Raw genomic sequence first — 12,855 nt, forward strand, 5'->3', positions numbered from 1 at the left:
AAGGCCAAGCTATACAAATGTAACATGTGCAGAGGCCTAGATCAGACCCACATAGGCTCCCTAGTTGTCAGTTCAGTCTCTGTGAGCCCTTATAAGCCCAGGTTAGTTGATTCCATGGGTTTACTTGTGGTGTCTTTGTCCCCTCTGTCTCCTACATTTCTTTCTCCCCCTCTTCTGCAGGATACCCAGAGTGCCATCTAACATTTGGCTGTGAGTCTCTACATCTGTTTCCATCAGTTAATGCATAGAGCCTCTCTGAGTATAACAAAGTATTATGAATTGTTTCATTGACTTTTTTTTGCCAGTTGTGTTTTGGTTCTATCCTAGGTATCTGGGCTATCCAGCCTCTGGTTCCTGACCATCCAGGCAGTGTCAGGTATGGGCTTCCTCTCATGATGTATGTCTTGAGTTGGACCAGTTGGCCACTCCAAGTTCTGAACACCTTTACCCCAGCACATCTTTCAGGCAGAAGTTCTTGATCACTCCAAGCAGTGTCGGATAGGGGTTACATCTCAGGGAGTGGGTCTTAAGTAAAATCAGATATTGGTTGGTTACTCCCAGAAGCTTTTTACCACCATTACACTAGCATATCTTACAGGCAGAGCACCATTATTAGAGGGGATTTGGCTGGTTTGGTGTTTACATTTCTCTTTTGGTAATATGCAGAGTATCTTCCTATACTAAAGATACCACCGCACATAGGAATGAAGTCTGTGTAGGCACCAGCTGGAATTCTCCATGTTTGATAAATTGTGTAGGTATTGTCTTCAGCAAGTCCATTTGTGGAGAACTACATATAGTCTTGGCAACAGGCTGAATTGTTTGGGGTTTCCTTTAGAACCTATTTGGCCAACAGCTCAATTATAATCCAATCCCAGTAATAGAAGCTTCATTTGATAATAAAAGATGGTCAATTGAGGCTGTCTCCCCCCATAATTTGGTGATTTCATTTAGATTACTTTCATGTATTTTAGGAAGCTTCTACTGTATTAGATTTCCATACTACCCTTCAAATGGACCTTAATTTTAGCTGTCTCTCCATATTTCCTCTCCTCTCTCTCTTCTTCACCCCTCCAATTGATCCCCCTGTTCCAGTCTTCACCCCTCCACCATCCATCCATAACTATCTATTCTCCCGTTCCTAGAGATCTACATACTTACACCCTTGGCCCTTTACACACACACACACACACACACACACACACACATACACACACACTCCACAGCCTCCATAGTTCTACAGACTATACCTTTATGTAACAGCTAATAATCATGTAATCAACAAATATATATCAATATTTCTGGATCTGTGTTACCTCACTCAGGATGATTGTTTTCTAGTTATATCTATTTACTTGTAATTTCATGATTTCGTTTTTAAACTGAGTAGTACTCCATTGTATAAATAAATGTACCACATTTTCTTTATCCATTCTTCTGTTGAGGGGTATCTTGGTTGTTTCCAGTTTCTGACTATTATGAATAGAATAGCAATGAGTATGCTTGAGCTAGTGTTGCTGGGGTAGGATAAAGCATCAGTTGGGTATATGCCTAAAAGTGATACAGCTGGATCTTGACATAGATCAATTACCCTCTTCCCAGGGAAGTGCCATGCTGATTTCCATAGAAGTAGTACAAGTTTACATTCCCACCAATGTAGAAATGTTCCCTTGCTTTACATCCTCACCAGCATGAGCTGTCAATTGTGGTTTGGGGATTTGGGTGGGTTTTTTTTGTTTGTTTGTTTGGTTGGTTGGTTGATTGTTTTTTGTTTTTTTTTTTGTTTTTTTTGTTTTTTTTGTTTTTGGACCTTAGCCATTACCATTCTGACAGGTATAAGATGAAATCTCAAAGTAGTTCCTTGGTGGCTAAGGATGCTGAATATTTCCTTAAGAGTTTTCTCAATTGAGAATTCTCTGTTTAGATTTGTGGCCCGTTTTATTTGTTTTCTTGATATCTGTTTCTTGAATTCTTTTTTATTTTTATTGGTTATTCTATTTATTTGTATTTCAAATGTTGTCCCCATCCCAGTTTCCCCTATACAAACCCCCATCACATCCCCCTTCCCCCTCCCCCCTGCTTCTATGAGGTTCTTCCATACCCACCCACCCCCCTCCTGCCTCACCACCCTAGCATTCCCCTACACTGGGAGAAATGAATCTTCACAGGACCTAGGGCCTCCCCTCCTGTTAAGGCCAGATAAGTCCATCCTCGGCTACATATACAGCCGGAGCCATAGGTTCCTCCATGTTTATTCTTTGGTTGGTGGTTTAGTCTCTGGGAACTCTAGGGTGTCTGGTTGGTTGATGTTGTTGTTCTTCCTATGGAGTTGCAAACCCCTTCAGCTCATACAGTCCTTCCCCTAACTCCTCCATTGAGGTCCCCCCTCCCCGCTCAGTCCGATGGTTGGCTATAACCATCTGCTTCTGTATTGGTAAGACTCTGGCAGAGCCTCTCAGGAGACAGCTATATCAGGCTCCTGTCAGCATGTACTTCTTGGCATCCCCAGTAGTGACTGGATTTGGTGACTGCATATGGGATGGATCCCCAAGTGGGGCAGTCTCGGGATGACCTTTCCTTCAGTCTCTGCTCCACTATATTTTGGAATTATTACTCTGTCAGTTGTATGGTTGTAAAAAATGTTTTTCCATTCTGTAGGCTGTCACTTTTTCCAAATGACAGTATCCTTTTGTTGTACAGAAATTTGTTAGTTTCATATGGTTCCATTTATTAATTGTTAATCTTTGTATCTGTGCTATCAGAAGATCTTTTCCTGTGTTAATGAGTTAAAGGCTATTCCCCAGTTTCTCTTCTATAAGGTTCAGTATACCTGATTTTTTTTAAAGTTTTTATTGGTTCTTTGTGAATTTCACATCATGCACTCCAATCCCATTCCTCTCTCCCTACCCTCATACCCACCCTCCATCCTTACAAACCCCTCCCACACCTCCCCACATACACACAGAGAAAAAATCTTGTTATGGAAGCTTTTGTATATCATAATGGGTCCCAAAGTATTCACTTTTGTCCATAGTTCTTTGCTTGAAAATGTTCGTTGCAATGATGTCTTGGTCTGGTACTAGGCCTCTGTCTTATACTACTCTATCAATACTGGAACCGAACTGAGACTCCTCTCAGACACCCTAGTTTTGCCATGTGCCATGGAGATCCTGGAAAGCATGTTCCTTCATATATTTCAGTCCATCAATGGTGGTAGATGTTAGGGTGGGCCAATCCAAAGCCCAGAGATGATCAGCCCACAGGCTCTCACATTCTCTCCCACTTAGGGACTGCTCACCTACAACCCCCACAACCACAACCACCTTTACCCTGCTGCCCAGGATAAAGGCCTGCTCTCCCAAGTACTGTGGCCAGTAAGTGACACAGCCCGTTCTCCTACTCTCATAATCTCAGGGCCACTTCTCAGTCTGCCATAGATGGTGAGGATGAGGGAGGGAGGGAGGTATTTCTCCCCTTGTCAATGCCACCACCTAGCAGACAAGAGGCGGGGCCAGCTCTCCTGCACTCACGCCCTTGGGACCAGTTCACCCTACACCCCTGCTGCCATCTTGGTTAGTTCTACTTTGCTGCCCAGGTGAGGTACAGCACCTGCTCTCCCAAATGCTGTAGCATGTGAGGGGAAGGACTAGCTCTCCTGCTCTCATGACCCCATCAGGCCAGCTCCTCCGTTTGCCTCCAGTGGCAAGAGCAAAAGGGAAGGGAGGGGATCTATCCCTTACCAAAGCCATCACTTAGCAGACAAGAGGTAGGGCTGGTTCTCCCATACCATCTTTGGGATGGCTCATTTGTAACTCACACATCAATGGACAGCTCTATGATATTGTTTAGGTGATGTGTTGGGCCTGCTCTTCCAAGTGCTGCAGCTGGTGAATAGTATGCCCATCTTCCCTGTTCTCATGACCCCAGGTCCAGATCTCCTGTTTGCCAGAGATGGTGAGGGCGATGTGGGAAGAGGTTATCTCTCCCTTGTCCACACCACCACAGGGAAACAAGGGGTAGGGCTGGCTCACCTGCAACTTCCACAGGGTATAGGCCACTGTCCCGAGTACTGCAGCTGGCTAAGGGTGGGGTCAGCTCTCCTGCTTTCATGCCTCTAGGGCCAGCACTCCCAGGTAAGGGGTGGGGCCATTTCTGCACAGCCCTCAGGCATTAGTGTCCCTGAGCAACAGCTCAGATGTCAGCACAGGCCAGGACCCCACCCTGGTCCCAGGTGGCATCTATTCCCATCAGGCTGCTCCTTACTACCCTTGAGTCTCCAGTTCTGCCTGTCTTCATTGTGCCTACATCCTTATTTCTCTTTCTCTTCCATTTCTCCACCACTTACTTGCCCCTCTCAGTATCTGGTTTTATGTTCAGGTCTTTGATCCATTTCAGCTTAAGTTTGTGCAGCATGATAAGTATGGATCTATATGGTGACATCCAGTTTCACCAACACCATTTGTCAAAGATGCTGTCTTTTTCCCAACGTGCATTTCTGACTTCAATATCAAAAATCAGGTGTCTATAGATATGTGGATTTATGCCTGGTCTTCAATTAAATTTCATTGGTTAAAGTGTCTGTTTTTGTGCCAATACCATGCTGTTTATATTTCTATAGCTCTGTAGTACAATTTAAAATTGAAAAGCATAAGACCTCTAGCAGTTTGTTTATTATTCAGGACTGTTTTAGCTATCCTGAGTTTGTTGTGTTTACACATGAAGCTGAAGATTGTCTTTTCAAGATATGTGAAGAATTACGTTGTAATTCTCATGGGAATTGCTTTTGGTAGGATGGTCATTTTTACTTTATTAATCCTAATGGTTCACATGCATCAGAGATATTTCCGTTTTGTGGTAGCTTCTATAATTTCTCAAAGTTTTTATCATATAAGGCTTTCATTTGTTGATTAGAGATATCCTAAGGTTTTTGATATTATTTCAGGCCATTATAAAAGGTGCCACAAATTGATTAATTATTAAATCACTTTTAAACATTTTCATTCATAGGTGGTAGAGATTATGTATAAAATTCTTTAAAGGAAAGACCTATGTCTTCAAATTGATATTTCTACATCAAATTCTAGTAGTTTTTATTTTATTAGATTTTAGTGTACATTTGTGTATGTGTTCTTAGATGCACATGCATGAATGCCCCAGCATTTGTTTGATAGTCAAAAGAAATTTTACAAGGGTGGGTCCCCTCATTTCTTTTACCTTGCGGATTCCTAGATTAAACTAAGGTCATGGATATGACCTTAGTTTAAGGTCATGGATAGCCATCTCACTCGCCCTACATGTTTTGATTCATTTTTCATCTGAAAGTATCATTCTGAGTCTGCTACACACACAGAGTGTATGGAGTCAAATGAAGCAATGATGTTGGTATCTCTGAAAATTGAAACTTCTCATTGGGAAATAGAAATGACAAGGTATCTACCAATATTAGGGAAATTTTTTATTCAGTTTTGCTGATGATTTTATAAAATGTCATGGTTCTGAAATGAAATCTAGAAAACCAGGTTACTAAGAACAGCTCAGGGCTGAGGAAGCAGCTCTGGAGATAAAATGTTGATTGCCAAGTCTGTTGACCTGAATTCAGTTCCTGAAACCCACAGGGTAGAGGGTGAGAACTGACTCCTACAAGTTGTCCTCTGGCCACCACATATGTGCTATGGTATGTGAGCTCACCTAACATACAAAATAAATAAATAAATGTAAAAAGTAAAAATATCAGCCTAGCATCTTCCCTTTCCCTTTCTTGTCTTCTTTTTCTCACAGGCAACCATTTGTGGAATTTAAAGGTTTATCTTCTCATTGGTTTCTTACATCATAACCCTATATTAACATTTAAACATTGATCTAATTCTTTAAAATTTTACTCTGCTATGTACTATTGTTTGGTTTGGTTTGGTTTGGTTTGGTTTGGTTTGGTTTGGCTTGGTTTGGCTTGGTTTGGTTTGGTTTTTGAGACAGGGTCCAATTGTTTAACCTTGGCTGGCCTGGGACTCACAATGTAGACCAATATGGCCTTTTAAGTCACAGAAATCTCCTCTCCTGCATATGCTTCTGAAATGCTGAGATTAAAGATGTGAACCACCAAACTTGGCTCCTATGCACATTTTTGTCCCTTTTCACTTTCTGAGAACATAACAAATATATATTTGTGTATATAAACTCGTTATTCCTTTTCCTTAAGATTTCCTTTTTTTTTTTTTATTTTTTGTACCTGAGTACAGTGTTGTTCTCTTATTTTATAATACAAATAGATTAGATCAAGTGAAAAGCTGAGTCATGATTTACTCCTGGTCCAGATAATCCACATGACCTAAACCACAGACACTTTACTACTTCTGACCAACTAAGGAGGTTCAGATTTAGCAGATCCTAGATGTGGTTTGACTCTTTTTAAATGCAACTTGTGAGACCTCTTCTTTTTTTAATTAGATATATTTCTTTTACTTACATTTCAAATGTTATTCCTTTCGGTTTCTGTCCATGAACCCCATCATCTCCCCTCCCCCATCTTGATTTTCCCCCCCATCCATCTCCTTACTGCCCCCCCCATTCCCCCTGCACTGGGGTCCTCTTCTTATGACTCAGTGTTCATCTCTTTGCTAAGAACTTGTGCCTTTCTATCTAGAGAAAGGAAGTCACAGAAAGGGAAACCACAACCATAGGACCTATTTTAAAATTCATCGCTACTATAGTAAATCCTACTGCTATGAAATCCAGTTAGAAACTTGAGTAGTAGTTGTAGTCCACTTGTCTCATCTTTTCTCTATGCTTGAAGATTTTCATAATATAATCTTAGAAATTACAGAGACTTTAGAGGTAGTTCAATGGTTAAGAGTGCTTGTATTGCTCTTGTAAAAGACTTGGGTTCAGTTCTCAACATTGACATGGTACTTCACAACCATCCTAGGTCCAGGGGTATGGCTCCCTATTCTGACATCTATGGGTACCAGGCAACATACATGCAAGCAAAACACCTTATATGCATAAAATGATTAAATCTAAAATATTTAAGTAAACTAAAAAACAATTCATATTTAAGTAAACTAAAAGAACAATTTATATTTATGTGCATAATAGAGTTGTATTTGGTTAGATTCAAGACACCATTTATTTTAAGTTGTGCCACCAAATATTGCCACTAATTAAGTTATGGCATATTGGCAACATTGATTTTAAAGCTATATTTGGATTTAGAGTTGTTAAAATGTGAAATATTTTATAGAGAATGAAATATGAAATTAAAGACACAAATTTGTAGTTTAATTGTCTAAGTAAGTAGTACAGATTATTAACATTAAGCACATTAGATGTTAATCAAAATTTAAAGTATATAGGAAGGTCAGAATAAGCTTTTTGTAAAATGATACAACTGCCTTTTAAAAGTCATATAGATTTGGAATATAGCAAAATATAAAAGAAGGGAGGGTAATATAGATAATGAAATATCATAAAAGTCATTGAGTTAAACTATGCACAGTTTGTAAGGGAAATAAAGTAGACAGCAGAAACAGTGGTGTTGAAAAACTGCATATGTGTTAAGGAGATACACTTGTGAATGCAGATTGAGTAAATTTTGGTTTTGTTGAGCTCATTATTATAGATTTTCTGTCATGTGGATCCTGGATTATTAATATTGAGTTTAGGAAGCACAGCGCTACATTTTTCCCTAGAGGGAAATACTATATAAATCATGTGTAGTCAGAAGTTCATATGGCTAAGCCAGGAATCAGCATTCCTACACATGCACTCAGGAGGCTAAGGCAGATGGATCTCTATCAGTTAGCCTACTCTATGTAACAAATCCCAGGCCAGCCAGGTCTACATAGTGAGACCCTGTGTCAAAAAAAAAGTTCTTTTAACTAAGAACTTGGTCATAAAACTGGCAGAACATCTCCCTTGCCACTCTGATAAAATGATGCGATTACCTCATCTGGCTCACATCACTTAGAAAGAGCCAAGCACTACCTAGGATCTGCTAGATCTGCATCTCTGGTGGTTAGTAGCAATATGGCAGTAACAGTTGAGGTCACAGCAGTTCTATTCTCTATACTGACAAAGTATAAACATAATTTATTGCATTTTTTCTAGAAGTCTGCCAAGTTAATGAACAATTTGAGAGGCAACATCAAGATAAACAAGATAAGTATCTGTTGATGCAAGTTGGATTCCCTAATGACAAAATAATTACCAAGAGTGGCCAGAACCATACTGAATTTGGAAGCGCATTTTCATGTGAGCACAAGTCTTGTTGTTCCAATGCAAAGATCCCATCAATTTGAATCATTTGGAAATAACATGGTAGACAATTTCAACTTACTTACTAGAAGCTCTACAGAAAATAAACATGATACTGGGTGTGCAAAATTTTTCTTCCATACAGAATATGCAAATCCTAATTTCATGATGAAACCCTATGGATATAAAGAATATGAAAAAACCCTCAGGCAAAAGAAAAGCCTTAGCCTTCATCAACGAATTAAAAATGGAGAGAGGCCTTTTGAATGTACTGCATGTCAGAAAACCTTCAGCAAAAAGTCACATCTCATTGTCCATTGGAGAACTCATACAGGAGAAAAACCATTTGAATGTTCTGAGTGTGGGAAAGCCTTTAGCCAAAAGTCTCAGCTCATTATACACCTCAGAACTCATACAGGAGAAAGACCCTTTGCATGTCCAGAATGTGGCAAAGCCTTTAGAGAAAAGTCAACTGTCATCATACATTATAGAACTCATACAGGAGAGAAGCCTTATGAATGTAATGAATGTGGGAAAGCCTTTACACAGAAATCAAACCTCATTGTCCATCAAAAAACCCACACAGGAGAAAAAACCTATGAGTGTACCAAGTGTGGGGAATCTTTCATACAGAAACTTGACCTAATTATACACCATAGTACTCACACAGGAAAGAAGCCTCATGAATGTAATGAGTGTAAGAAAACATTCAGTGATAAGTCAGCCCTTATTATACATCAGAGAACTCACACTGGAGAGAAACCTCATAAGTGTATTGAATGTGGGAAGTCTTTCAATGAGAAATCAACCCTCATTGTGCACCAAAGAACTCACACTGGTGAGAAGCCCTATGAATGTGATGTATGTGGGAAAACTTTCACCCAAAAATCAAATCTGGGTGTGCATCAAAGAACTCATTCAGGAGAGAAACCATTTGCGTGTAATGAATGTGAAAAAGCCTTCTCTCAGAAATCCTACCTCATGCTACATCAACGAGGCCACACTGGTGAGAAGCCCTATGAATGCAATGAATGTGAGAAGGCATTTTCCCAGAAGTCCTATCTCATTATACATCAAAGAACCCATACAGAAGAAAAACCTTACAAATGTAATGAATGTGGAAAGGCCTTTCGAGAAAAGTCAAAACTCATTATCCATCAGAGGATCCACACAGGAGAGAAACCCTATGAATGCCTTGTGTGCTGGAAAGCTTTCAGCCAGAAGTCACAGCTCATTATCCATCAGAGAACACACACAGGAGAAAAACCCTATGAATGCACAGAATGTGGCAAAGCATTCAGAGAAAAATCAACATTCACTGTACATCAAAGAACTCACACTGGAGAGAAACCCTATAAGTGTACAGAATGTGGGAAAGCCTTTACCCAGAAATCCAACCTTATTGTACATCAGAGGACCCATACAGGAAAGAAAGCCCATGGAAGAGGCCACACTCACAAGTCAAAGCCCACTATGCAGTAGTGTCTTTCATACATTCCAAAGGAAAAACTATTCATTTAATGTTTAAAAACTATGACTTGGATTCTAGCCTAATCATTGGGATAAAGACCATTTCCTTTCATCTTTTTCACCCTAATGCAAATTGAAAAAGAATTAGATGTGTAATTTCTTTGAAACCACTGGAATCATAGGGCTACCAGAGGAAGAGGCAATCGAGCACCAGTGCAGGAGATTTAAGGGCTTCAGAAGTGAGGCAGCAGTGTTAAGGACTCTGTTGAGGGTTCAGTTGTACTCTAAGGTGCATGACCACAGACAGCTATGACAAAGATCATGTGAGGTCTGGGGAGAAACGAGCAGAAAAACCTTGCATTTACAGAAAGTAATCTGACAGATTTGAGGAACAGCTGGAGGTGAGGGAGATGGGGCAAATAAAGGGATATAGTTGGCCTTGTTTACTGATTTAGAGAAAGTAAAGTCTGAAAGAACTAACATATGTTGAGGGGTGTCTCAATTGTTTAAAAAACTGATATAATGGTATGTTCCTCACAAGAACTTTTGGAAAATAGCAAGTCCAGAAATGACTTTTCTCATCAAAATAAAAGCATTTAAAAGTAATCAAAACCACAAATACATTTCCACTTCTAGAAATACATATACTGGTATGTTTGTAAAATACTCAAAACAAAGAGGTATTTGTTGATGTATTGTTTGAAAACTAAAGATTAGAAGCTGTTGAAATTGCATCACATGGATTCTGCCTCCTGAAACTGATAATGTTCTTACAGCAGACTCCTCAGAGACAAAAAGGAACAAAACATGGATATCACTAGTGATTTAAGGTGATCTCCAAGTTACATCATTAGATAGGAAAAGCAAGGCACAGCAAAGTGAGTATTATGTTTTACTCTTTGTATGTAAAAGGGGGAAAATTGTAAGTACAGAATGGATTGTATGTATAAGCTGTTTCTGGAAAGGAATATAAAAATGTGATTACTATTACTACTTTACAAAAGGAAATAGGGCAGTAGGTTACTAGGGAGATGAAACTTGGAGACAACTTTGTATTCTTTCATACCTTTGGAAAGTTGTACTATCAGTTTGAAAAATAAATCTTTAAAATTGTATTTTATTCTTTTAATTGTCAATCTAGATACAAAATTCATAAGAATTAATGTATGTAAGTGCAATAGAGTTTAATTTATTTTCAGTGAGCAAATTCAGTGAGTTATTACTAGGCAACCAGAGAAACAAAAATCAATTCAATCAATTCCTAAGATATGTAGACATTTTTCCCAATCCTTAAGTGAATCTGGGGTCACCTGGGACCATATTACATATGTCTAAAACAACAAAATCTTGAACACATTTCCAATTTAGGGTACACAGTGAGACAGGTGGGAAATGCCATATTACATAAGACTAAAATAACAAAAACTAGAATATATTTCATATTTAGAATGCACAATTACACCCGTGGGAAGTTACTTTATTAAAATCCATTTAAATCTTTTCAAGTCTTAAAATGATTTTGAATTGCTGCATTTTTACAAGAATTATAAAATACCAATTCAACAGGAGGTAGAGTAACATCCTACAAATAACACTCTTGTGCAGGTGACATGTATTCTTGTCTAGCACTAATAGGCAATACAAAACTATGTGAAAACTGGAGGTCAGCTGGTTGTATACTTATCAAAACAGATGAATTAGAATTGACTCGGTTTTTGCCTTTCTAGACAACCTTTTTTATTCATATTTTTATTTATATTTCAAATGTTATTGCCTACCCGGTTTCCAGTCCATAAGGCCCCTCCACTTCTATAAGGCTGTTCCCCCACCACATCCAACCTCTCCCCAACTTCTCCTGACATTCCCTTACACTGGGCTTCCAACTTTGGCAGAACCAATGGCTTCTCCTTCATTAGTTGCCCAACAAGGCCATCCTCTGCTACATATGCGGCTGGAGCCATGGGTCAGTCCATGTATAATCTTTGGGTAGTGGTTTAGTCCCTGGGAGCTCGGGCTGATTGGCATTGTTGTTCTTATGGGGTTGCAAGTCCCTTCACCTCTTTCAATCCTTTTACTAATTCCTCCAACAGGGGTCCTGTTCTCAGTTCAATGGTTTGCTGCTAGCATTTGTCTCTATTTGACATGCTCTGGATGTGTCTCTAAGGAGAGATCTATATCCGGTCCCTTACAGCATGCATTTTTTAGCGTCATCAATCTTATCAAGTTTTGGTGGCTGTATATTTATGGAGCATGTGTGGTGCAGGCACTGAATGGCCCTTCCTTCAGTCTCTGGTCCAAACTTTGCCTCCCTATCCCCTCCTATGGAAATTTTTGTTATCCCTTTTAAGAAGGAGTGGAAGCATTCACATTTTGGTCATCCTTCTTCTTGAGCTTCATGTGGTCTGTGGATTTTATCTTGGGTAATTCAAGCTTTTGGGCTAATATCCACTTATCAGTGAGCACATACCATGTGTGGTTTTCTGTGATTGGGTTACCTCACTCAGGATGATGTTGTCTAGTTCCATCCATTTGCCTATGAATTTCATGAAGTCATTGTTTTTGATAGCTGAGTAATATTCCATTGTGTACCACATTTTCTGTATCCATCCCTCTGTTAAAGGGCGTCTGGGTTCTTTCCACCTTCTGGCTATTATAAATAAGGCTACTATGAACATAGTGGAGCATGTGTCTTTGTTGTATGTTGGAGCATCTTTTGAGTATATGCCCACAAGTGGTATAGCAATGTCCAGTTTTCTGAGAAATCTTCAAACTGATTTCCAGAGTAGTTGTACCACTTTGCAATCCCACCAACAATGGAGGAGTGTGAGATGTCTCCAGCATCTGTTGTTACCTGAGTTTTTTATCTTAGCCATTCTGACTGGTGTGAGGTGAAATCTCAAGGTTTCAATTTGCATTTCTGTGATGACTAGGAAGTTGAGCATTTCTTTAGGTACTTCTCAGCCATTCGATATTCCTTGACTGAGAATTCTGTTTAGCTCTCTACCCCATTTGTTAATAGGGTTATTTGGCTCTCTGGAGTCTAACTTCTTGAGTTCTTTGTATATTCTGGATATCAGCCCTCTATCGGATGTAGGATTGGTAGAAATGTTTTTCCAATCTCTTGGTTGCCATTTT

The 12,855-nt window shown here is 39.3% G+C and overlaps 1 protein-coding gene across 1 annotated transcript in view; it reads left to right on the forward strand.

Annotated features, from left to right (window-relative positions):
* Positions 1-10,835, forward strand: part of LOC116888943 (zinc finger protein 182-like) — a 34,397-nt gene extending 23,562 nt beyond the window's left edge. Inside the window, 2 exon segments of the mRNA XM_032890178.1 lie at positions 8,104-8,240; positions 8,242-10,835. Coding sequence (XP_032746069.1) covers positions 8,104-8,240; positions 8,242-9,732 — 1,628 coding nt within the window. The 3' untranslated portion in view covers positions 9,733-10,835.
* Positions 10,836-12,855: the final 2,020 nt, after the last annotated feature.

This window comes from Rattus rattus, chromosome X, assembly GCF_011064425.1.
Source record: "Rattus rattus isolate New Zealand chromosome X, Rrattus_CSIRO_v1, whole genome shotgun sequence".
Classification (NCBI taxonomy): Eukaryota; Metazoa; Chordata; class Mammalia; order Rodentia; family Muridae; genus Rattus; species Rattus rattus.